General features: G+C 35.7%; 4 protein-coding genes across 4 annotated transcripts; 3 read left to right on the forward strand and 1 right to left on the reverse strand.

Annotated features, from left to right (window-relative positions):
- Positions 1 to 1,805: 1,805 nt before the first annotated feature.
- On the forward strand, positions 1,806 to 5,240 carry LOC130711978 (pyruvate kinase, cytosolic isozyme-like). Its single transcript, XM_057561790.1, has 3 exons — positions 1,806 to 2,124; positions 3,312 to 3,773; positions 4,074 to 5,240. The coding sequence occupies exons 1-3, from the start codon at positions 1,888 to 1,890 to the stop codon at positions 4,884 to 4,886; spliced, it is 1,512 nt and encodes a 503-aa protein (XP_057417773.1). The 5' UTR covers positions 1,806 to 1,887; the 3' UTR covers positions 4,887 to 5,240.
- Positions 5,241 to 6,622: 1,382 nt separating this feature from the next.
- On the forward strand, positions 6,623 to 7,258 carry LOC130712286 (putative F-box protein At1g58310). Its single transcript, XM_057562121.1, has one exon. The coding sequence runs from the start codon at positions 6,623 to 6,625 to the stop codon at positions 7,256 to 7,258; it is 636 nt and encodes a 211-aa protein (XP_057418104.1).
- A 304-nt stretch (positions 7,259 to 7,562) lies between these two features.
- LOC130710733 (pyruvate kinase, cytosolic isozyme) lies at positions 7,563 to 10,820 on the forward strand. The gene is made up of 3 exons (XM_057560084.1): positions 7,563 to 7,932; positions 9,033 to 9,494; positions 9,710 to 10,820. Exons 1-3 carry the CDS (start codon positions 7,693 to 7,695, stop codon positions 10,520 to 10,522), a joined length of 1,515 nt encoding a protein of 504 aa, XP_057416067.1. The 5' UTR covers positions 7,563 to 7,692; the 3' UTR covers positions 10,523 to 10,820.
- A 1,172-nt stretch (positions 10,821 to 11,992) lies between these two features.
- Positions 11,993 to 20,699, reverse strand: LOC130714934 (uncharacterized). Its single transcript, XM_057564915.1, has 5 exons — positions 20,312 to 20,699; positions 20,023 to 20,216; positions 14,391 to 14,709; positions 12,959 to 13,051; positions 11,993 to 12,550 (listed from the first exon to the last, which is right to left on the reverse strand). Exons 1-5 carry the CDS (start codon positions 20,420 to 20,422, stop codon positions 12,536 to 12,538), a joined length of 732 nt encoding a protein of 243 aa, XP_057420898.1. The 5' UTR covers positions 20,423 to 20,699; the 3' UTR covers positions 11,993 to 12,535.
- Positions 20,700 to 22,364: the final 1,665 nt, after the last annotated feature.

The following is a 22,364-nucleotide window of genomic DNA, read 5'->3' on the forward strand; positions in this document are numbered from 1 at the left end:
CTTTTTCAAACATACAAAAGTACAATTAATCATCAAACACTAAGAACAAAGTTTATAAATATATATGTATGAGAGTTTTTTTTTGTAATTTTATGTTTCGGGTATCTTTGAGTTTGAGTTTGGGCAGGTATGGACACATATTTAACTAATACCAAACTCAAACCCATAAATGGCTACAGTAACCGGCAAAACCCAAACCCAAACCCAAATCCAGTCAACTCGAATTTTACCCGTCAAATCGGATCGGATTTGGGCGGATACTCATGGGTTTGAACAAAATTGCCATCCCTAGTGTACACCTAAAGTAGGTCAGCCATATGTCCAGCCTTCTTTTTTACTTTATTAAAAAAAATTAAAACATCAAGAGTAAAATACACTCACCCCCCTCAAGATTTGTGAGAATCACACTTAGCTCCATTCTTATCCAAAATATGGACTCCACCCCAATAATAATCTCACAATTACACTTAACTCAATTATTCTCTAAATTCTACACTCCACCCCACCCCCTTCAACACCATCCAAAAAATGCTAACGGAATATTCTTTTAACTCAAAATTAATTAATTTAAATATAAATACATTACATTATCTTCTAACTAAATAATATATAAACTTGTTTTTTAAAAAAAAAAGTAGCACGAGATAATCATTGCTCATTCAAGTAAACAAATCATTGTTATTTGGAGAGCAGCACAAATGATTTACAATAAAGCATGTTCTGGCCTTCTTGGTGTAATTCCAAATTCATAGAACTAGAACATTTCTTAAACGAGAACAACTTCTGTTTTACTTCTTCCAGATCTGAGTTACGTAGCTTCCAGCTAAGTTTGAAATCATCCTCTTCAAGGCAACAACATTTTCCATCACAAATTTGGCAAAACTTAACTCAATGTCAGAACCATCAAAACTCAAAAACTTTACCACTAAGTTTACTAAAAAAATTTGTCAATAAGTTTACTAAACTTTCAAAATATAATTGTGTTATGACGATATGTGATTACCTTAGTTATTAGGTTGTATGAGCACTTAAGCACATGGCATTTTAAGTTCTAAAATATATGTTGTTTAAGGTTATACACAGGTATTAAGAACTCATCATTTGATAAATATTTTGACTGAAATACTCCATATTTAAATTTGAGTTATATTAGAGAGAGAAATATTTTGACCATAATAAACATCAAGTTTAATTATTATTTTTTATTTGGAGGTATTCAAAATATTTTATAAATATTTAGAATATTTACAAAATTATAGTACAATTATTATTTGGTTAGAGGATAATGTGATTTATTTATCATTTATATTTTAATTAATTAATTTGAGTTAAATGAATATTCTGTTAGCATCTTTTGGATGGTGTTAAAGGGGTGGGGTGGAGTGAAGATTTCAGAGAAGAATTGAGCTAAGTGTAATTATGAGATTATTATTGGGGTGGAGTGTATATTTTGGATAAAAATGGAGTTAAGTGTTATTCTCACAAACCTTGAGGGGGTGAGTGTATATTACTCAAACATCAAATATTTGCAAACTAAAAAGGCCCATCTACCTCATCAAAAGGGACAAAATAATACACATGATATGTTTTTTTTTAAATAATAATACACATGATATGCACTCATAATATTTTATTTTTGACGGTGACACTCACAATTTGACACTTATATAATCTTTTTAAATTTTCATTCAAAAAAGATTTAAAATAATAATAATAATAATAATAATAATTTGACCTTGTACTAAAAATCTTTGAAATCTTTTTCCCCTGTAGGAGTATATATTTATTCGCCGCATCTTGTCCGATTGTGCTTTTCTTGGAGAACAAGTGGCTTTACTTTCTTCGCTATAAAACGCAGACTCAGAATCAGGTTGCTACTAATCTCAGATGGCGACGACGGCGTTGAACGTTCCACAGATGAGGCCCAAGACGAAGATCGTCTGCACGCTCGGACCTGCATCGAGGTCTGTGCCCATGGTCGAGAAGCTTCTCCGAGCAGGCATGAACGTCGCTCGATTCAACTTCTCTCATGGCTCCCATGAATACCACCAGGAAACGCTTGACAATCTCAGGGCCGCCATGGAAAACACCGGTATTCTCTGCGCCGTCATGCTCGATACTAAGGTATCAAACTCTTTTTCGTTTTCTGTTTTCTTCCAAACCCCTACGTTTTGTTTGATTGATGATTGGTTACGTTTCTGATAGGGATTTAGACTGCGTTTTTGTGTGTTAATGTATGAGTTAATCTGAGATAGTGTTGCTTAATGCACCTTTAATCACACATAGATTAGGGTTAACTGTTCAAAAGATGGTAAGTATTCACAGCCTGTTTAGTTGCCAATAGATTAGTTATTTTTTTAATAGGCGAATGAATGTTAGTTGTTAGTAATGTTAAGTAAATTAGTCGAGACAATGCTTTTGCTTTTACCCGAGTCAATAATGAAAAGGAAGTTGAACTTACTTTTCGCTTAAGGAGTGAGAAACAGGATCCGATGAGTAAATAAATGGACACTTATTGAAGGAAATTGTTGGATAGACACTTGATTGGATGGGTGATGTGAAGAGGAGTCATATTATGTGGTAATATATGATGAGAGGTATAGGAAGAGAGATGTGACATATGATGTGGTCGAGAAAGAGAGATGGAGATAGAGAGAAAAACGATGACTACTGATTGAAACATAAAACATTCATTGCATTAACTGTTAGGAAAGCTGCATTTTCTAATAAATATATGTCATTTTTTTATTGCTTAACCAATGATTTAACTGCTGTCATTAACATCTAATTATTAGAGTTTGATTTGATTGAAATCAATTTTAATAATGTGTAGTTACATGTCAAATCCCTTCTAATCTGGTTTTATATCGAGCTCAATGGCGTAGTGGGATGAGGCTTTGTTGTTGTTGTTGTTGTATAGTTACATGTCATGATTAGGTCGGTTCACTCTCTCACCTGGTACTCATATATTAGTCCCATCAAGTGAAAGATGATAGGAGTTGGTTTTATACTCAATCTTACATGGATGGTTAATATCAGATTTAAGTAAAACCAATCTTGATAATACATGTTCGATTAGTTAAGTTTATGTTTTCTCTATTTCACATGAACAGACTCACACATTATCCATAATTATGAAGAATAGTTTATAACCTGATCATTTGGGCATATTGTGTTTCTTATCATGCATTGAATGCTTATTCGGAATGAATCCAAGGCATAGCTGTTGTTTGACCTAATAAAGTGAACTACATTCTCAAGTTCCTTTCATATCCATCTTTCATTTTATGTATCTATCTACATTGATGTAGGGGCCTGAGATTCGAACCGGATTTCTCAAGGATGGCAAGCCGATCCAACTTAAACATGGTCAGGAAATAACCATTTCAACTGACTATAGCATAAAGGGAGATGAGAATACGATCTGTATGAGCTACAAAAAGTTGGCTGAGGATGCGAAGCCTGGGAGTGTCATACTCTGCTCAGATGGCACCATATCATTTAAAGTCTTGTCATGTGACACAAAATTGGGTTTGGTTCGATGCCGCTGTGAGAATTCTGCCATGCTTGGCGAGAGAAAGAATGTTAATCTGCCTGGAGTTGTAGTTGATCTCCCGACTTTGACTGAAAAAGACAAGGAAGATATCATGGCCTGGGGAGTTCCCAATAAAATTGACATGATTGCGCTTTCTTTTGTTCGAAAAGGTTCTGATCTGGTGGAAGTTCGGAAACTGCTGGGACACCATGCTAAAAACATTCTTCTCATGTCAAAGGTATGATATGTTATTGTCATCGTCATCAATTCATCATTATTACTTATTATTATCATGGAAAAAATTAGTGATTTTGGAGCTGGTTTGAAAATGTGTCTGAGTCAAGTATGATGTCAAGAGGTTCAGGCATTATCATTGTTAATGTGAGTTATTGGATAGCATCAAACAAATTTTTGAAGATCTTTTAAGGGACTATCTTTCGAGATTCTACTAATGATTGTTATCACTGATACATGTTAAATTTAATTACTTATTTCTGATCATTTTTTTCCTCTCTATTACTTTGAACGTGTGTGGCAGGTTGAAAATCAGGAAGGGGTTGCAAATTTTGATGAAATCCTTGCAAACTCAGATGCATTTATGGTGGCACGTGGTGATCTTGGAATGGAAATTCCAATAGAGAAGATATTTCTTGCACAGAAAGTGATGATTTATAAGTGCAACATCAAAGGAAAACCAGTTGTTACTGCAACCCAGATGTTGGAGTCAATGATCAAATCTCCTCGGCCAACAAGAGCTGAAGCTACTGATGTTGCAAATGCAGTCCTGGATGGCACTGACTGTGTGATGCTTAGTGGTGAAACAGCTGCTGGAGCTTATCCAGAACTTGCTGTTCAAACAATGGCTAAAATATGTGTTGAAGCAGAGAGCACCCTTGACTATGGAGATGTGTTTAAAAGGATAATGGAGCATTCACCAGTACCTATGAGCCCATTGGAGAGTCTAGCTTCTTCTGCTGTTAAAACAGCCAACTCAGCTAGAGCTGCTCTTATCTTGGTTTTAACTAGAGGAGGAAGTACTGCAAAATTAGTGGCGAAATACAGGCCAGGCATGCCAATTCTTTCTGTTGTTGTTCCTGAGATTAAGACTGACAGCTTTGACTGGTCATGCAGTGATGAGGCCCCAGCCAGGCATAGCTTGGTATTCCGAGGATTAATTCCAATTTTAAGTGCGGGTTCTGCTAGAGCTTCTCATGCAGAAACAACCGATGAAGCTATAGAATTTGCGATTCAACATGCCAAGACAAAGGGTCTGTGCAATAATGGAGATTCTGTTGTGGTTCTGCATCGTGTGGGTAATGCATCAGTCATCAAAATCTTGACTGTGAAATGATCTCCAGTTAAGAGTACGGTGAAATTCTACAGCAGTTTTGACAAAAACAATTTTGTGGGGAAGTGGTCATCACATACATTTTCTGGTTTACATTGGATGATGCAAAACATCAATTAATTTTTTAGGATGGTTCCTATCCATATCTTACTGTTTTTCTTTTTGATGTTTGATTTATAGTTCTTGGTTTTCAATTTTGTGGCGACTTCTTTTCATTTGTTAAGATTACGTACGAAAGATTTGGTATACTGAAAGTGGCCATCTTCAGGATTTTGATTTTCTTACTGGCAGTGTTTCAGATCTGAAATTTGTGGGTACGCATATATGCACAATTCTCATTTTATGTTCCCTTTTTCACTTATATTTTCACTTTCGTGCAAACTTGATTATGGATGAAAAATCATGTCAATTTAGTGAACTTATATGAATTTTATGTTGAAAGGAGAGTTAAAGTGAGTGTTGTTAGCACTACTCTTATAAGGTATCTAATTGCTAACAAATCACAATATTTTGAAGGCTTGGAACTATATGTGAATATGTCCATTAAGTCTTGGCACTATATGTACTACATCCATTAAGCACATTCCTACCTGAATTGTGGCTTTCTACTGGTTCCTTAGCCTAGTTAGCTGAAGACTTATGTAGCGTTTGGAAGCTCAATAGAACGGAACAGAACATAACAGGACCACACAATTAATTACATATATATCCTTACCATGTTTAATGTTTGATTACATTAAAAGTATATTCAATAGAATAACTTTTTTATATATATACAAATATAACTTATAAAACTTAAAAATTATTATTATTTTGACTTTCATCACGTTCTCCAATATTGATTTTCAAATTTCAATCTCGTTCATAAGAACAACGTCAATATTGATAATGAATACTGGTTTTCAATCTCATTCATCATGCTCTCCATATTGATATTGATATGATGTTATCGTGCAGTCGAATAAATTGTTATAAATAATCGTGAGAGCAATTGATGTTACTGGTAAATGATGAAAAAAAAAGAAGTGAATTGATAAGGTGATATAAGTTTTAAATTCATGGGCAATTTTGTCTTATAATTGGGTGTCCTGTTCTGTTCTCTTCCGTTCGACCATTTTTTACAGAACTAAAATGTTCTATTCCAAAGCCTTATGTCATGTTTTGTTCCATCTTAAAAACATAACAAACACTGAATTTATTCTTATATGTCTACCAAACGCTGCCTAAGTCTTCTAACATATATGGGCTAGCCCCACTTTTCAACCACTATCTATATATTGCGCTAAAATCTCACTTAAAAATGTTGATTTTATAAAAATAAAAAAATAATTGGCACATCAAAAAGATAAATTGCACCCTTAAGAGATTGATCCATGGACCTTTTCAACCAACCCGCATGTCACTTAGCTCTTACCACTTGACATATCGTTGGAGGATTGATTTTATAAAAATTAAACCAATAAATGTGTTAAAAATAATGTATTGCCAACATATAAAAAAATGTACCGTACACTATAACATAACCAATTCTGCTTTTTGCGGTTAATTTTTATCTATCAATTAATGATTTAATTTTTCTAAAAACGTATAAATAGAGTTTCAAATAGGGCTTTTCTCAGCAACTTAGTGCAAAGCCCTCCAAATTCCGCAGCTGTGGGCGGTGATTTGTGAATGGAAAGCAGAACAAAGAACTTGTAAGATTCAGTTGAGTGATTCTTGAATTTGCATTATTCATGATGATGGACGATTTGCCGGACGCACTTCTTTGCCACATACTTTCTTTTCTCCTAACCAAGAAAGCCGTTGCCACAAGCGTTCTCTCCAAGAGGTGGATTCATTCGTGGCGATCACTCACCATTCTCTACTTTGACGATCAAGACTATTTCATCCTCAGAGGCGGCGAAGATAAGGGCCATGCTCACTTTGCTCAGTCCGTGAATGCAGTCATCCTCTCCCGAGATGATCACCAACCTATCCACAAATTTCGCCTCAATTGTTTCAATGCTAGTTCTAAATATCTTGATATTCTCAATGTCAACGCATGGCTTAATGCGGCAGTGGATCGCCATGTTCAGACCTTAGATATCTCCCTCTGCTGTGAACGACGAACACCGTTAATCTCGTATGTCATATTCAATTCTACCACTCTTGTGGTTCTCAAGCTGCAGCTGTTAAATTTGGAACCTCCGGTTTCCTCTCTTGATGTTGACCTTCCGTTGCTTAAAGTCCTGCATCTGCAAAACGTGGTTTTCTCAAAACACGATTGTCTCGCAATGCTTCTTTCTGGATGCCCTATTCTTGAGGATTTCAAAGCAAGGGATTTATGTTTTGGTACTCATGTTACTGACAAGGAGTTTAAAACTTCACCTAAATAATTACATTTTTTAAGATGCGTTACAACCTTAAAAACATAGAGTTATTTTGAAACGGAGGAAGTACACAACTAAACAATCATACAGAATCCACCTCTCTCCTATCTCTTCTCCACCTCAATCTACCAAACACAGTATTAACCATTAAGTTACTATAGATCCACACAAGCAACCTAATTTGGTTATATACTAGGAGTATGCTTTTTTTTTTTACCTAAATTGGTTTTGCAATAAAAATATTCCAATAAAAAAGGAGAATCTAAATGGAATAAATTCGACGAATCCAATCCAATATATAAAAAGAAAAGAAAAATAGACAGTACCACTGTCACGGAAACCCAGCAGCCAACAAGGGTCAAACAAGCGTTGTCTGATCGGGAACAAGTGGCTTTCCTTCCTTTTTCGAAAACCAATCAGAGTTAGGTTGCTGATCTGAGATGGCGACGGCGACGGCGACGGTGGCAGCAGAGAAGAAGCCCAAGACGAAGATCGTCTGCACGCTCGGACCCGCATCGAGGTCTGTGCCCATGGTCGAGAAGCTTCTCCGAGCAGGCATGAACGTCGCTCGATTCAACTTCTCTCATGGCTCCCATGAATACCACCAGGAAACGCTTGACAACCTCAGGGCTGCTATGGAAAACACTGGTATTCTCTGCGCCGTTATGCTCGACACTAAGGCATGAAACTCTTTTCTTTTCTGCTTTTTTTAATTTTTGTGATCTTGCGTTTTCTTTGATATACTTGCTAAGATGATATGAGAGTCGATCTGATAATTAAAATTAGATTTAAGAATATCATAAATTCAACTAGTTTTTCAAACAAAGATTCAGAGATATCGAAGAGGGTAGCTCAGTTGGCAACGCAGGCTGCCTGTGTGGGAAGAGCTCTCGGGTTTGATCCTCACACAATATACTTTGGGGGAGGATAGGAGCCTTAACTAAACTGTGACTAAATCTCGAATCTGACGGCATCCAGAAGGTGACTTGGATACCGGATGTTTATACCGAAACGAAGATTCAGAGATGATATAATTAGCGACTTTAATTGAAATTGATAGTACAATTATACTTGATAGTTAGTTACCTTTACCTAATACCGTTAAAGCACTTTGAATTTCTCGAGCTTGGTTCATTACCTCATGATTGTTGAAGCCCATGGCTGGTTTCTCATTGAATCAACTATTACTATAAAAAGAACTTTAGAAGATATGCACCCTTCAAACATTTTCCCACATTCCTTTTCCAAAACAACTTTCTCTTCAAAACTTGCAAACTTGTTGGATTTCCATTCTTTGCTCATAAACATTCTTATTAGAGCTCTCTTATTATCATGAATCCACACCAAGGTTACAGAAGATATATCAAAGTGAGTGATGTTTGGTCGATCATTCCCTTCCGTGAACTTTTGGAACAAATATATGAGAAGCCCTTGAATATATGTAGGTTATGATCATTCTCCCCTTTGAATTTGTCAACTCATGAATGGGTATCTCCTTCTCAAAGTCTTATGACATAAATTAATGTAGTGTGCTGCAGAAGGCGTTTAATATATTTCTTCCTTTTCTCCATCCACATCACTTTAGCAACTTTTTGATTTGCTGCTATGTATATTACAACTTTAACTACATTGTCATGACCAACCTCTTTCACAACTTTGTCAAGCCATCTTAAGATTTTGTCCGCTGTTTTGGATATGTGGGATGAATAATAGGCTTTAAGACCATTGTAAAACTGCCTTCTTACCTATCTTTCATTTTATGTCTATCTCATTGTTGTAGGGGCCTGAGATTCGAACTGGATTTCTCGAGGACGGCAAGCCTATCCAACTAAAACAAGGTCAGGAAATAACCATTTCAACTGACTATAGCATAAAGGGAAATACGAATATGATCTGTATGAGCTACAAAAAGTTGGCTGAGGATGTAAAGCCTGGGAGTGTCATACTCTGCTCAGATGGCACAATATCATTCAAAGTTTTATCATGTGACAAAAAATTGGGGTTAGTTCAATGCCGCTGTGAGAATTCTTCCGTTCTTGGTGAGCGAAAGAATGTTAATCTGCCTGGAGTTATAGTGGATCTCCCAACTTTGACTGAGAAAGACAAGGAAGATATCATGGTCTGGGGAGTTCCGAATAAAATTGATATGATTGCTCTTTCTTTTGTTCGAAAAGGTTCTGATCTAGTGGAAGTTCGGAAACTTTTGGGGAGCCATGCTAAGAACATTCTTCTCATGTCAAAGGTATGTTTGTTGTTTTTTTTTTCTTCTGAAAAGATAAGTGATTTTGGAGCTTGTTACAAAATGTGTTTGAGAATTTTGAATCAATTATGATATCCTGGAGATTCCTGTTACTTCCACATGATAGGTGTGATTGGATATCCTTAACAAATTTGTAATGTTCTTCAACGAAAATTGGAGTTTCCTCTGAAATTTGCTACTTCAAATGTATGTGGCAGGTTGAAAACCAGGAAGGGGTTGCAAATTTTGATGAAATCCTTGCAAATTCTGATGCATTTATGGTGGCACGTGGTGACCTTGGAATGGAAATTCCAATAGAGAAGATATTTCTCGCTCAGAAAGTGATGATATATAAGTGCAATATCCAGGGAAAACCTGTTGTTACAGCAACCCAGATGTTGGAGTCAATGATCAAATCTCCTCGCCCAACCAGGGCTGAAGCTACTGATGTTGCGAATGCAGTCCTGGATGGCACAGACTGTGTGATGCTTAGCGGTGAAACAGCTGCTGGAGCTTATCCAGAACTTGCTGTTCGAACAATGGCTAAAATATGTGTTGAAGCAGAGAGCACCCTTGACTATGGAGATGTATTTAAAAGGATAATGGAGCACTCACCGGTACCCATGAGCCCATTGGAGAGTCTAGCTTCTTCTGCTGTTAGAACCGCCAACTCGGCTAGAGCTGCTCTTATATTGGTTTTAACTAGAGGAGGGAGCACTGCAAAACTAGTGGCTAAATACAGGCCAGGAATACCAATTCTTTCTGTAGTTGTTCCTGAGATTAAGACTGATTCTTTTGATTGGTCAGTCAGTGACGAGGCGCCTGCAAGACACAGCCTGATATTCCGTGGGTTGATTCCGATATTAAGCGCAGCTTCTGCTAGAGCTTCGAGTGATGAAACAACTGAAGAAGCTATAGAATTCGCAATTCAGCATGCCAAGACAAAGGGTCTGTGCAATAATGGTGATGCTGTTGTTGTTCTGCATCGTGTGGGTAATGCATCAGTCATCAAAATCTTGACTGTGAAATGATGATCTCCCCTTAAAGGAGCTCTTCAGCTTTGTTTGGCTAAACTCTTTGATTGTTGGAAAGAAGTCTTGTCATGCCTTTTCCAGACTACATTGGATGCGAAACGTCATTTAAACGCATTTATTAGTCTGGTCCCCAGATTTTTCCTTATCCATATATCACTATTTTTGCAATATTTGCCTTATTATTGTAATAATCATTTGGTAAATGGCGACCTTCTTATCATTTGACATGATTATCATGTATGAACCTTTTGGTAAACCGAAAAAGTGCCCGACCTTGGGGTCTTGGTTTTTTATAGTCTTAATGTTTCTTTTAGCGTAGGTATCCACCGCCGACATTAGTGACTAATTCTCTGGCTACAGGTGCTCGCACTAGGCGGTAAACAACTAGCTATGAAATGCGCTCCATTCCTATGGGTGAGCATTGAACTTCTACCTCATGTTTAAGGGACACAAAATGTTTATCATGGTTTTTATGATCTTGATGTTGACAGAGTGCTCCATTATCTGTTTTGGTCGAAATTTGTATGGTTTTCAGATTTTAATTATCAGGTATTAATTTGAAATTTGATACACTTCAATGTTTGGATCCCCCCTCCTTTGTTGCTGCATCACTGTACTTAGATGCAATTAGCTAGTTTTTCTCTTATGTTAATTTTCCTCTTGTAACAAAAAAAAATACTGGAATAAGATACTTTTGATTGATTTTTTTTTATTGTTGATTGATTTTTATTAATAGATGCTTATTGATGCCTCAAGTCAAAAAAATTAGAGAAAAAACAGTCCCTCAAAATTTGAATTACGTGTAGTTTAGTCTCTAATTTTTAAAAAAATGTATTTGGCTAATTAAATTTTGTAAAGTGTGCAAAATAACCATTTCACTAATATTTTAATTAATTATTCATGTTCAATTTATAAACTACCCCGCTTACCCATGACGCTCTGTCCTTTGTTTCTCTTTATTTTATTTCATACAATTTTTTTTTTATCTTTGACGGATGTCACTACCTGTTTGAGAAACAATTGCATGTCATTTGTTATGTTCATAAGCAAAGTGAGTTTTATTACCAATGAGATTTCCGCCATGACATTTACACTTTTTTCGGTTTAGAAGAGAAAGAGAAGCAGAGTTAAAAGAAAGATGTAAGAAATAAAATAGGTTTGGCTTGATTGCACATTTGGTCCCCCACATACACCCTTTCACGATTACGGTCCTCCACAAAAATCAATTGCATAACACCCCTTAACAAATACCTTCGTTTGCAAAATTGGTTTTCCGTTCACTACTTAACAATTTCTGAAGAAAAAAAATTCAAAACCCAAAAATCTATCATCTTCATCTTCTCCTCCCACGATCTTCATCATCTTCTTATATCTGCTCCATCCACTACTTAACTTTTTCTATTTTTTCTTTTATTTCTGTATATATAAAAAGTAACTTTTTCTATTTATATCTTTATATATGAACTGTTTCGAGAAGGAAATAAATGGAATAAATATATTTTGCCTGCTTTACCTTGTAACTACAGATTTACTGTTTTAAAAAAAATCTACAAATTCACTAACTGCCTTTCTAATCAATCACTGGAAAAAAAAGAAGCAAAGCTAAACAAGAAAACCCAGAACAAAATATTACATTCCAGACATCTTTTCCACCTAGATGCAGCACGCAAAGCTAGAATGCAGCGTGCAAAATTGCTTAACCATATGCAGATCGGTCAGTAATGGGAAACTCGAATCTTTTGACACGTAACTAGAATGGCTTCCTTAGCTCAACTCAGGCATATTCAGGTACTGCTTTGAGTTAAAACTTTGGATACCATTTTTACCATAGAATTCACCAATCAGGCACCTCTCTTTCCGACATTTACCATGAGAAATTTGCGAAGAAATGCATATGATACAAGACCCTCCCATACAGGCTGATGAATAATGAAAGAGAAACTCATACCCCGATAAAGGAGTAGGAATAATGCTTTTTGAGCTCTAATTTTGAACAAGTTCGATCTTGATTTATACAATCTCTTCCTGCAAAGGATCAGAGCATATAGTGACTGTCTAAAATATAAATACAAAATCCATAGAATTTGAAAGATAACTAGATCATATTCATAATAAGAAATTTAAATATCAACCAAGTTTTGATATGGGGGTCAAGATGTCAGTAGACACATAGCATCAACTCCTTTCTTTGAAGTAAGAAACAAAAGTGAAAAATATACGGGCAATGACCTAATTTACTTGAAACAGAATTTGTGTGACAAAAAAACATCTTATGCAGTACTGCCATATATGTGAACTGTTGTAAATTCTAGGTGCTTGCATACATGAAATCAGGGTAAATACAATATAATGAAGTTATCATGTTGCAAAAAGTTATTAGTCTACAAAAGAGCATATCATCAACAAAAAGGCATATATCAATCAGATACTTACATCCACCGCCTGGAAAGATTTGCACTTGGATGACTTCTGAGAACCATTAGAGGCTGATGTTGACTCATTCTGGGTAATGTCATTATTACACATCTACAGAAAAAAACCAAATAAAATGAGAAAGATAAAGCATAATTAGGATTATCCAAAGAGAAAAATATGATGGGCCCACAAAACTTGCATCTCCAATCAAAGTATACATACAAAAGAAAGAAAAGAAGGGAAGGGGCATAAAGTGCACTCAAAGAGAACAGAGAATTCTAAACACAGTATTTGAGAAACTAAAAATGAATGCTCGGATCAATGATTGTCCAGTACAAGATTATATATGCTCTAAATGGTGACAACGATTCACTAACAGCTAACCACACTAACTGCAAAATTGACTGGAACTAACTCCAACTAAGTCCTAAGGTTAGGGATTTATGACTTAACAACAGATAAGGTTGGGTGTATTTTACATTATTAGCTTTAGCAAATTGACTTACACTAAGCAAATTCTTAGTTATTTAGGGAACATGCAGCTGGTATTTGAGAATTAAGCTAATCGAGGGGATAATGGGAGACTTAAACCATGTGGAACCTTGTCAAGAGATGGATAAACCTTGTCCATTGCCTATGATGATTTTCTCGGGGTCCTCAAATGGATAGCATTGCTAAATATTCTGAATATTGGGCAGTCCCTAAAATGGCTACCAATTTGGTGAAACTATTTGCTAAATGAGTTGAGGCTTAGGATATTCCAATAATAGGAAAAAGAATTATTTTAGGAAGGAAGTGCAGGGATCTAACAGAATGGACAGCTGTTGTGAGGGGATTGGTGGTTGAGATGTTAGGGAACATACAAAGGAACATAAATATGAAGCAAATGGGGGCCGAGTGGGGAAAATGAAGCAAATGGGGGCCATGTTGCGGCGATATGCCTGAAAGTGTTTACGGATACTTCGGTTGGGGTGTTGGGGATTATGCAAAGGAAGTGAATATGAAGCAAATTGGGGGCTGGGTCGAATAGGCCATCTTTCAGGTTCTATGGGATTGGATTGGATGTAGCCACTGGGCAGCGAAGTCACTCTTCTCTGATACAGTTTCCTTCTTTTTCAGTATTTTGGTTTCTGCAAATAAACTGTAATCAGACCTGTTTTTTTTTTCCATGTTCTTAATCTATTCTATAGTTATCTCATTTCCTATCAGAATGGTAATATATAAGAATATGATAATAAATATTAAATCTAAAGTCTTCTGTCTAATTAAGGTTCCTCAAAGGAAATGAAAATTCCAACAGATATCAAACCCTTCCAGTGTGAAAACTTAATAAAATGCCAGTGCACAGGTACTAGTGTAGATAAATAGCAAAGCAAAGTGTCTAACCAATAACAATTGATAAATATTGAAGCAAACATAAGTATATGGTTCAGTGAAAAATTTAGCCTACCCCAGATGTATATTTGTTTTCTTGACCATCCTCAAACAGAGATGAGTAATATGCTGGATCATATATAGAGCCTCCGAGTATCTCATTGGAATTAGAGCATTGTCTAACTACAGGAGGGGCCACAGGACTCAAAAAACTATTCCGTAAGTCAAAATCAGCTACTCGAGAAGCTGTGTCTACATAGGAAGCACCCAGCCTGTATATTTGAATCCATAACAATGAGGAAAATAGCCTCACTATAAAACCAACAATTTGCATTGCCAGAGTAAGTTTCACTGAAAATATGAAAAATGCTGCATAACTCGCCTCAGAGATATTCCTGCAAACACAACGCTTTTCATCAGATATGAATGAAGAACACAATCATAGTCGTTTTTTTCAATTCATAGAATCATAGAAAATTGGGTCATATAAATTTGTATTATATACTCTGTTCACTGCGCACAGCAGTAACTTCATATGATAATTAATAATACTTGATCTGGATATACTAATTTTTTTTTTGTTACAGATCTGGATATACTAATTTAAGATGCGTGTTTTTGAAATTAGTGTTGAGATTGGGAAAAGAAAGAATGAAGACTTTAAATGATATCTTATTAGAGTACTATGGTGTGTAATGAGATGTGATACAAAATACTATCTCAATGGTCGTAATTATAGTAATAACGTGCTACTGTAGCATATAAACACAAGATTAGACCCACTAATAAATAACATGCCTGTCGAGAAATATAATGAAATCAGGAATTAAATCCAAAGATATGTTCCTCAATTAGATGACTAATTTATTTGGTTTGTGGATTTAAGATATATTATGAAACAAGCTAACATACTACAAAATACTCAGTGTTTATTTGGTTTGTGGATTTAAATGAGAAAATGTATTTATTGAGAGGATTTTAAATGATTTGATGCAAAATAAATTGTTTGGATATTTAAAGAAAGAACTTTTAAAATAGTGAGTATTTTATTAGGGTAATTTCTTGACCTAAAAAACAAGGGATTTAAAATTTTAACACCTTACAAGGAATTTTGAAAATAATCATGTTTTACTTCTCACAGAACCCAATTAATTTTTCCTTTCCTTTCCTTATAATTCCATCCAGACAACATATTTTATAAATTTCAGCAAGACAGCAACGGAAAAGCATCAATTTAATTTCTTATTATTTTAAATTCTTCAAAATTTTGAATTGAATCATCCAAACATAGAGTCAAGATATTCTAACATTACCCCTCTAGTTCAAGTTAACTACACTACAAGCTTGTTACAAATAATAATTAAAAACAAAAAATAACAAAATCATACAGTGGGCTCTACAAAATATAGCAGGAAAAACAACTCAAGGAAGTAGCAGATACCGGAGAGATGTGCATTGCAAGTAAGATAATTTAGCAAGATGGCTGAGATGATGATCAACTGAAAGAGTCTGTTTTAATATCGCATGAACAAGCAAGAAGTCACTTTGCTGGAAATTCTCCCAACAGAAATTTTCTAGCAAGAAGTTTGACGTGTATTCCTTGGTTAGTTAGTGAGTTAGTTAGTTAGGAAGTTAGCTAGAGGGTTAAAGAGGAACGCTATAAATAATGAGACTTAGAGAGGAACTTCTTGTCTGGGATCATGTGTAATTGGGAAGTGGGAACCAGGTTCTCTCATATAACCTGGAAATTCATTTAGTAAATTCAATACAATCAGTTTCCTTCATCTTCAATGGCTGTTCCTAGCGCAATTATACTTCATAAGGACTAAAACCTCTCCAAGTTCAAGAACAACATCAGAAAGCTTCAAACAAGAAAAAAAGAAAAGAAAACATAGGAGACCCAATGAAATTAGAAATTAAATCTGGCATTAAATCTAAGGCTGGTATAATCATCATTGAGTCAAAAAGTCACTGTCGCAGTGATATGTCACCACAATGAGGAACAATGCACAATAGCAAAAAGAAGGAAAAAGTATAGTTTTGACCGTCATCAAATGCAGAACCAGTTGAAAGAAGTGAATGATAGATACAGTCATTTAAAAGAATTAGTTAGTTAACAGAATTGAAGTTATTTAGTGGGTTAGGAGTAAGGCATGTTGCCTATAAGTAGAAAGATGGTTGGGAGGGAGACGTGTCTAATCATTTGAGAATGTATAGGGCCTTTAGGCATTGGGAGGCTTGGTACACCCTCGAAGTCCTGCTATTATACAAGGGAGGATTTTCCCGATTTTGAGAAATAAAGATACAAGTTCCTATCAACTGGTATCAGAGTTTCAATCTTAGAACTGTGGGCAGTGAATCATGAAGAAGTCAGAAGTTGTTCAAGGTTTGGAAAGGTGGAAGAAGGACATCCTTGACATTCTTGAAGAAATTAGAAAAATAACTGCAAGATGGAGTACAAAGCGTATGGAGATACCAATTTGAAGGAGGGAATGCATATAGGTGGCCTATCAATGTGGAAAGGAAATTTGATACCATGAGTATATCTAAGGAGGAGAAACTAACTTGGGAAGCAGAAGCTGCGAGAGACTTACACTTGGTGGCTTAGGTGGAAAGGAAGCGATCCACATGCAAAATGGCGGGAGTTCGTGAAAGCTTTGCTCAAGAAATTCCAGCCAGAATTTGATCCAAACTTGTTATTTCGAGGCTAGAGACAAGTGCAAAAAAGGAAGAAATGGGAGAAATACTTTGTCAAATTATAAACTACAACTAAGAAATACCGCATAAATCAAGAATGGAGGATTTTGAAGGAAAAATTAGAGGGTGGAGTACAGAAGTCTCAACGAGAAAGAGATCCAGAAAAAATGTTCTGGGACCAGCAGTACAAGGCAAGTTTCGCGGACATGAAGACCAAGCTTCCTTCCGCCTGAACTTCCGTACTATGGTGCGGGTATGGTGGTGGTCAAACAGACAGGGGCACAGATATGTGGACCGAGAAGACTTAGTGTGCAGCGGCCAAGGAGACCCCTATAACCAAAGGAAAAACATCAAGATCAAAGACCATGTTTTGGCATGAAAGCGCCCAGGCATAGACGCTGTGCCAGAGTGTAGCGGATATACTCTCCAGCCACTTGCTGAGCAAATGGGCTGAGCCCAAACAAACTGAGAGAGTTGGATAAGTGCAAAGGAATTACCTTATGGACTTATTGGGCCAAATTCAACCTGGTGATGGTATTTAAGATCAAAGGACAATAGATCTTCTGGCAACACACGGGATGTTTCAACTGAGAGGGCATTCTTACATGCCAATGACTGGATCTTTATGCTTTCAGCAATGTGATCCAGGAGGAGGCTGTGATTGTCCCCATTATGAACCTTTGGAAGCATTGTTCAGTTTCTGTGCTTGTACTCAATCCTTCCCCTTGAGGACAAGATGAATGTTTAGGGGGGGGAGTATTGATAGCTACAGTCAGTTAATAGAATTGTTATTTAATAAGTTAGTCAACAGAATAATAGTTTGCTAGTTAGCTAGTGGGTTTGTGAGTAAGGCATGTTGTTGAAAGGGAGGGGTGTCTTTGGGACTTGGGAGGCTTGGCAGACCCTTGAAGTTTCTGCTATTGTCTCTGTAATAAAGGGAGGATTTTCCTATTTTGAGAAATAAAGATACTAGTTCCTCAAAGAATAACTGAGATTAAGAAAAGGTTGTCAAGAAGTTCTGGATTTCAGGGAATTCTAGCAATGAACAGAGCTAAGTCACGTAGGACGATACCACTGTAAGATGTTGAAACTAAAGTTCATAGGGATTGAAAGAGGGGAATCAGAGGATAAAGATTCTTATTTCTGAATATTTAATGAAATTCTCAAGAAAAAGACCATATCTAGGATTAAAAAGGGGGAAGTTAAGGCATGTAACATGAAAGATTGTAACACAGGTTGTAAGTTCCAAACTAAAATGGAAAACTTAGATTCAAACACATACAGACGCACATATAAAACACAACATTGTATCAGGGATACTCAGATCCTACCTAAAATGGAAAACTTAAATTGAAAGACCAAAACGTGTTTAAATAACATATATGAGCAAAATAACCATATTACCACAATAGAAAGTACATGCATTCAAGTTTGAAAGTAGGTCCATGTTCTCTGACTACAGAAGGACATTACCAAGTTGAAAGAAATAAAATTAATGTCTAAAATAAGAACAGAACCAAAGAAAAATGAGTTATGAAACGTGCAAAACAGAACAACATCAAATTTAGAGAAAAACTTTGAACAGGCCAGGGAAGAAGCAGAGTAGAGTGATAATGAATTTCAAAAAAAGATGACAGTAATGTAACCGGAGTGCAAAGGTGGAAATGATGACTGAAAAATGCCAGTAATGATGATTACCAAAGGATACTTGGAAAACAATGATTGAAGGATATTGACCACTAAAGGACGTTGGTCACAACTGACAACAGCTGTAAGGAATATTGCAGCATACACTCAGTATACCAACTGCACTCATTGTCATAGACTAATTGCTCATTGCCTCATTGTACTCACTGCACACACTGTAATAGCGGCCACTGTTGGTATTATCTACTACATCTAGTTTTAACCAACTGTAATAAACTCTAGCTATTGCTTGGATTCCTTGTATATATTTTCCCCCAGTCTTATAATTGCTACAGTACTCGAGAATCTCAGTTTGTGATCACAATCTCTCACTCACTTTCTCTCTGATTCTCTTAAATCTAAATGTGGCATCAAGAGCCCCTAATCCATTTCAATGGCTTCCACTCTGAATCTAATAGGAGCAAATCCTATGTAACACACTTCCAGAGATAAAGCCCTGTTTGGTCTGCCAGATGCAACATGTCATTAGTACGAAACCTATTGCATGTACAAGAATGACTTAATCTTAGCGGGAAGTTCACTTAGAAAATGAGTTTTCTTAGAGAGAAATTTCACTGTTTTGTTAGGAATTGGAAAAAGGACAAATGAAATGAGTCTCACAGTGCAAGTGTTTCCAAATTCAGTTCTTTTTGGTCATTCAGGTATTGAGAGAAGTAGAAGCCCAAAAATATGTTGGCACCTGATAGAAGCTGGATGAGGGATTGTTTGGAAAAGAATGTCAATGGAGGTAAAGAAAACCCTCTAGAAAGACATAACTCGGACGCAAAGATCTGCCAAAAACATGTTACAAGGGCAATTAGTCTGCTCTAACAAGACACAAAGGTCAGCGGCAGGAAAGAGACATCTCCGTGGGGCATAAGTTTCAGTGGCCTCAAGTATGTCAGTTTGAGTAATTCACATCCCATCCTGCCCACTCTCGGGTAATTTTCTCTCTGCAACCTGAAGCCACACGATTGATACACTAATGGGAAATGCCACACTCAGTCCAACTTGATGCCACAATTGCAATGCTGAGATATACATACATAGCTATCAAATGAAATGAAAAATATCCAAGAACTCACTCTTCTTCTCTCTAGTCCCAGTTTGGATTAGCTTCTAATTTATAGGAGCTTTGCAACTGATATAAGCATACGGTTCATAATAAACGAAAAATTACCTCATAAGTTTATAGGTATCTATCTATTAGGGTTCTAATTATTAGGGCTGTTAGGTTAATGAAAAACAGTATTCATTGGTTCTTGGTCTCAACTATATAGTCTACACTCTACCATGGTTAATCAAAAATAAATTACAGTACGCACCAAATTTCGTGAGTGAAGAGAATGAACCAAGAAATATCGAGCAAAATGGCGCAGAAGAGAAGGAAAGCATAGGTGCGGCCAAGGCTCTGACTGCTACTCTCAATGGCAACCAAAGCGAACAACGCGATTGCAACATTTATGAGCGATACACCATTGTACAATGCTCCAAGCGATCCAATCAACGCGCATCCAATCTAGCATTTTCAGAATTCAATACATTAACATGAAATCGTGAATGCGCGTGCGGTGTCAATGAATGAATTGAATGAATAGATAGATACATACATACCTGAATGTAAATGAGGATTACAGCGAATGATTGAAGCCTATCGTAATCGCGAATCCATGGCTGTATTCGATCTCTCAAATTGAAACAGAATGAACAACCACAAAGCACCATAAGGATTAAGCTTTCTTTCAATCAACCACAATAATCAAAATTGAATGCTTCTGCAGCAGCATCATCAAACAGTGAGGTTTTTATTTCTTCTGCAAACTACGTTGTGTTTCGCAATCTCGCTCTTTCTTTTTTTCTTTTCTTTTCGTAGTATCTGTCTCTGCTGGCGAGAAATGAGGATTTGCCAATTTTGGGGAGCGAATTGGCATAATAGCGCAGCAATAAGTTGTAACCCCTTTTCTCCCACCTGTGAGTCTGTAACCAACTTTTCTCCCCTGCACTCGCTCCCACGGCAATTCAATGGTTTTTGTTTTTTTGTTAAGGATAATTTCGTCCTTTTAATTATTATTTCATTTTGACCCTTAATAAAATAGTAATAAGTTTAATATTGTATATCTAGTATCTACCCTTTATATGTTAAACTAGTATTTTTTACCCGTGCGGGGATATTCATTTTTTTATGGCGTAAAATTTTAAAATATGTGTTATTATTGTTATATGTATTAAAAGATAATGGACATTGATATTAATATCACCCACATCTATCATTTTCATCCCCAATGTGTATCACACTTTAAAGTGTGTTACATTTTCTACCGCTACACATTAGGGTGGTTGGTATTAATAAGAGGGTGTGTAGTACTTTTAACAATGGCCAAAGATAATTTACAAATTAATAAAGGATATAGTTTAATTTTAGATATAAGAACATATTAATTTGTAAATACTTTTTCATGATAAATGTGTTGGTTTTTGTCTTTGGAGAAAAGAAACTATTATATATATATATATATTTATATGTATTTTTCATCCTTATTTATGTTAATCAATAAACATATAAAAAGAAATCTAAGAAATAAAATGGAGTAAAAAAAAAAGAGAAAAAATGAAAATACATAAGAGTTTTAAGCTAGGCAAATTTGATGTGAATTTAGGTAATGTGAATTTAGGTAATTTTCATATAGATTTTTATTTTTTGTTTCATGTAGAATGAAAGTAACTTTCCCCTAAGAGAGATAACCTCATAATGATATGAATGTTCTCGACTCGAATCCTTCAAAGAAAGACGTCTTACCCAAAAAGAAGGTAATTTTCATTTTTCTGTGTGGAGGTAACAGTAGTTTTCATATAGAATAATTGTTCATTGAGCACAAAAACATTAAAAAATGGAAAATATAAATAGGTTTTGACTCGGAAAGTTTTAATTCAAGTCCTAGTATTGTGACCTATGAAATACATAGAGATATTCATTTTTGTTTATAATGTGTATTTTTTCATATTCTTAGTTATTTTTATAGATTTACTAAAAAGAAGAATCATGAATTATAAGAATACAATTCATTTTAAATATAAAAATTGTTGAATCTGCTTCACACCGGTGTTGTCATGCCTGAAGCCGATGAGTTTAGTGGATGTTCTTGGAAGTTTATGCATCTTGGAGTTCTGGCGGATTTGTTTTGCGTTTTTTTAAGCCAGGAAAAGGTTTTTACTTAGATATCCAAATAACTTTACTATGGAGTATGTATATGAATCTCAGATAGAAAAGAAGAACTTACCTAGAATAAATTGGTGCCCTTGACTAACTAAATCCCAAAATAATTTGTGCACTTGGTATTTTCATCATTTCACCTTGAATTAATCTCAGTTGCAAGGTCTTCAGAACTTACACTTAAGCTACTTAACGCTCAATTCCTAATATGCTTCCACCAAACATGGTTCCTTTCAACTGTGTACCCAACCTCGAACTCCATCATCAATATCGCAAGTTTTTGGTCTTACACGGATGAACTATCACAACTAACATTTCTTCGTTATTTTCTTGGCTTAAGTACACCACCATCTGGTCTGCGTATAAGCCTCAAAGTGTACACACCAGTTGATTGCCTCTGCAATTTTCATTCTTATTTTAACAAAATAAACCTAATGATTTAGGGGAGTCTAAAAA

Source organism: Lotus japonicus, chromosome 4, assembly GCF_012489685.1.
Source record: "Lotus japonicus ecotype B-129 chromosome 4, LjGifu_v1.2".
Classification (NCBI taxonomy): domain Eukaryota; kingdom Viridiplantae; phylum Streptophyta; class Magnoliopsida; order Fabales; family Fabaceae; genus Lotus; species Lotus japonicus.

Excerpts from the sequence above, each read along its gene's own strand:
- LOC130711978 (XM_057561790.1), top strand. The coding sequence starts at position 1,888 with ATGGCGACGACGGCGTTGAACGTTCCACAGATGAGGCCCAAGACGAAG. Across the intron at positions 2,125-3,311 it reads CCGTCATGCTCGATACTAAG|GGGCCTGAGATTCGAACCGG; the intron begins GTATCAAACTCT and ends ACATTGATGTAG. Across the intron at positions 3,774-4,073 it reads ACATTCTTCTCATGTCAAAG|GTTGAAAATCAGGAAGGGGT; the intron begins GTATGATATGTT and ends CGTGTGTGGCAG.
- LOC130712286 (XM_057562121.1), top strand. The coding sequence starts at position 6,623 with ATGGACGATTTGCCGGACGCACTTCTTTGCCACATACTTTCTTTTCTC.
- LOC130710733 (XM_057560084.1), top strand. The coding sequence starts at position 7,693 with ATGGCGACGGCGACGGCGACGGTGGCAGCAGAGAAGAAGCCCAAGACG. Across the intron at positions 7,933-9,032 it reads CCGTTATGCTCGACACTAAG|GGGCCTGAGATTCGAACTGG; the intron begins GCATGAAACTCT and ends TCATTGTTGTAG. Across the intron at positions 9,495-9,709 it reads ACATTCTTCTCATGTCAAAG|GTTGAAAACCAGGAAGGGGT; the intron begins GTATGTTTGTTG and ends TGTATGTGGCAG.
- LOC130714934 (XM_057564915.1), bottom strand. The coding sequence starts at position 20,422 with ATGGTGCTTTGTGGTTGTTCATTCTGTTTCAATTTGAGAGATCGAATA. Across the intron at positions 20,217-20,311 it reads TAATCCTCATTTACATTCAG|ATTGGATGCGCGTTGATTGG; the intron begins GTATGTATGTAT and ends TGAAAATGCTAG. Across the intron at positions 14,710-20,022 it reads CTCTTCACTCACGAAATTTG|GAATATCTCTGAGGCGAGTT; the intron begins GTGCGTACTGTA and ends TTGTGTTTGCAG.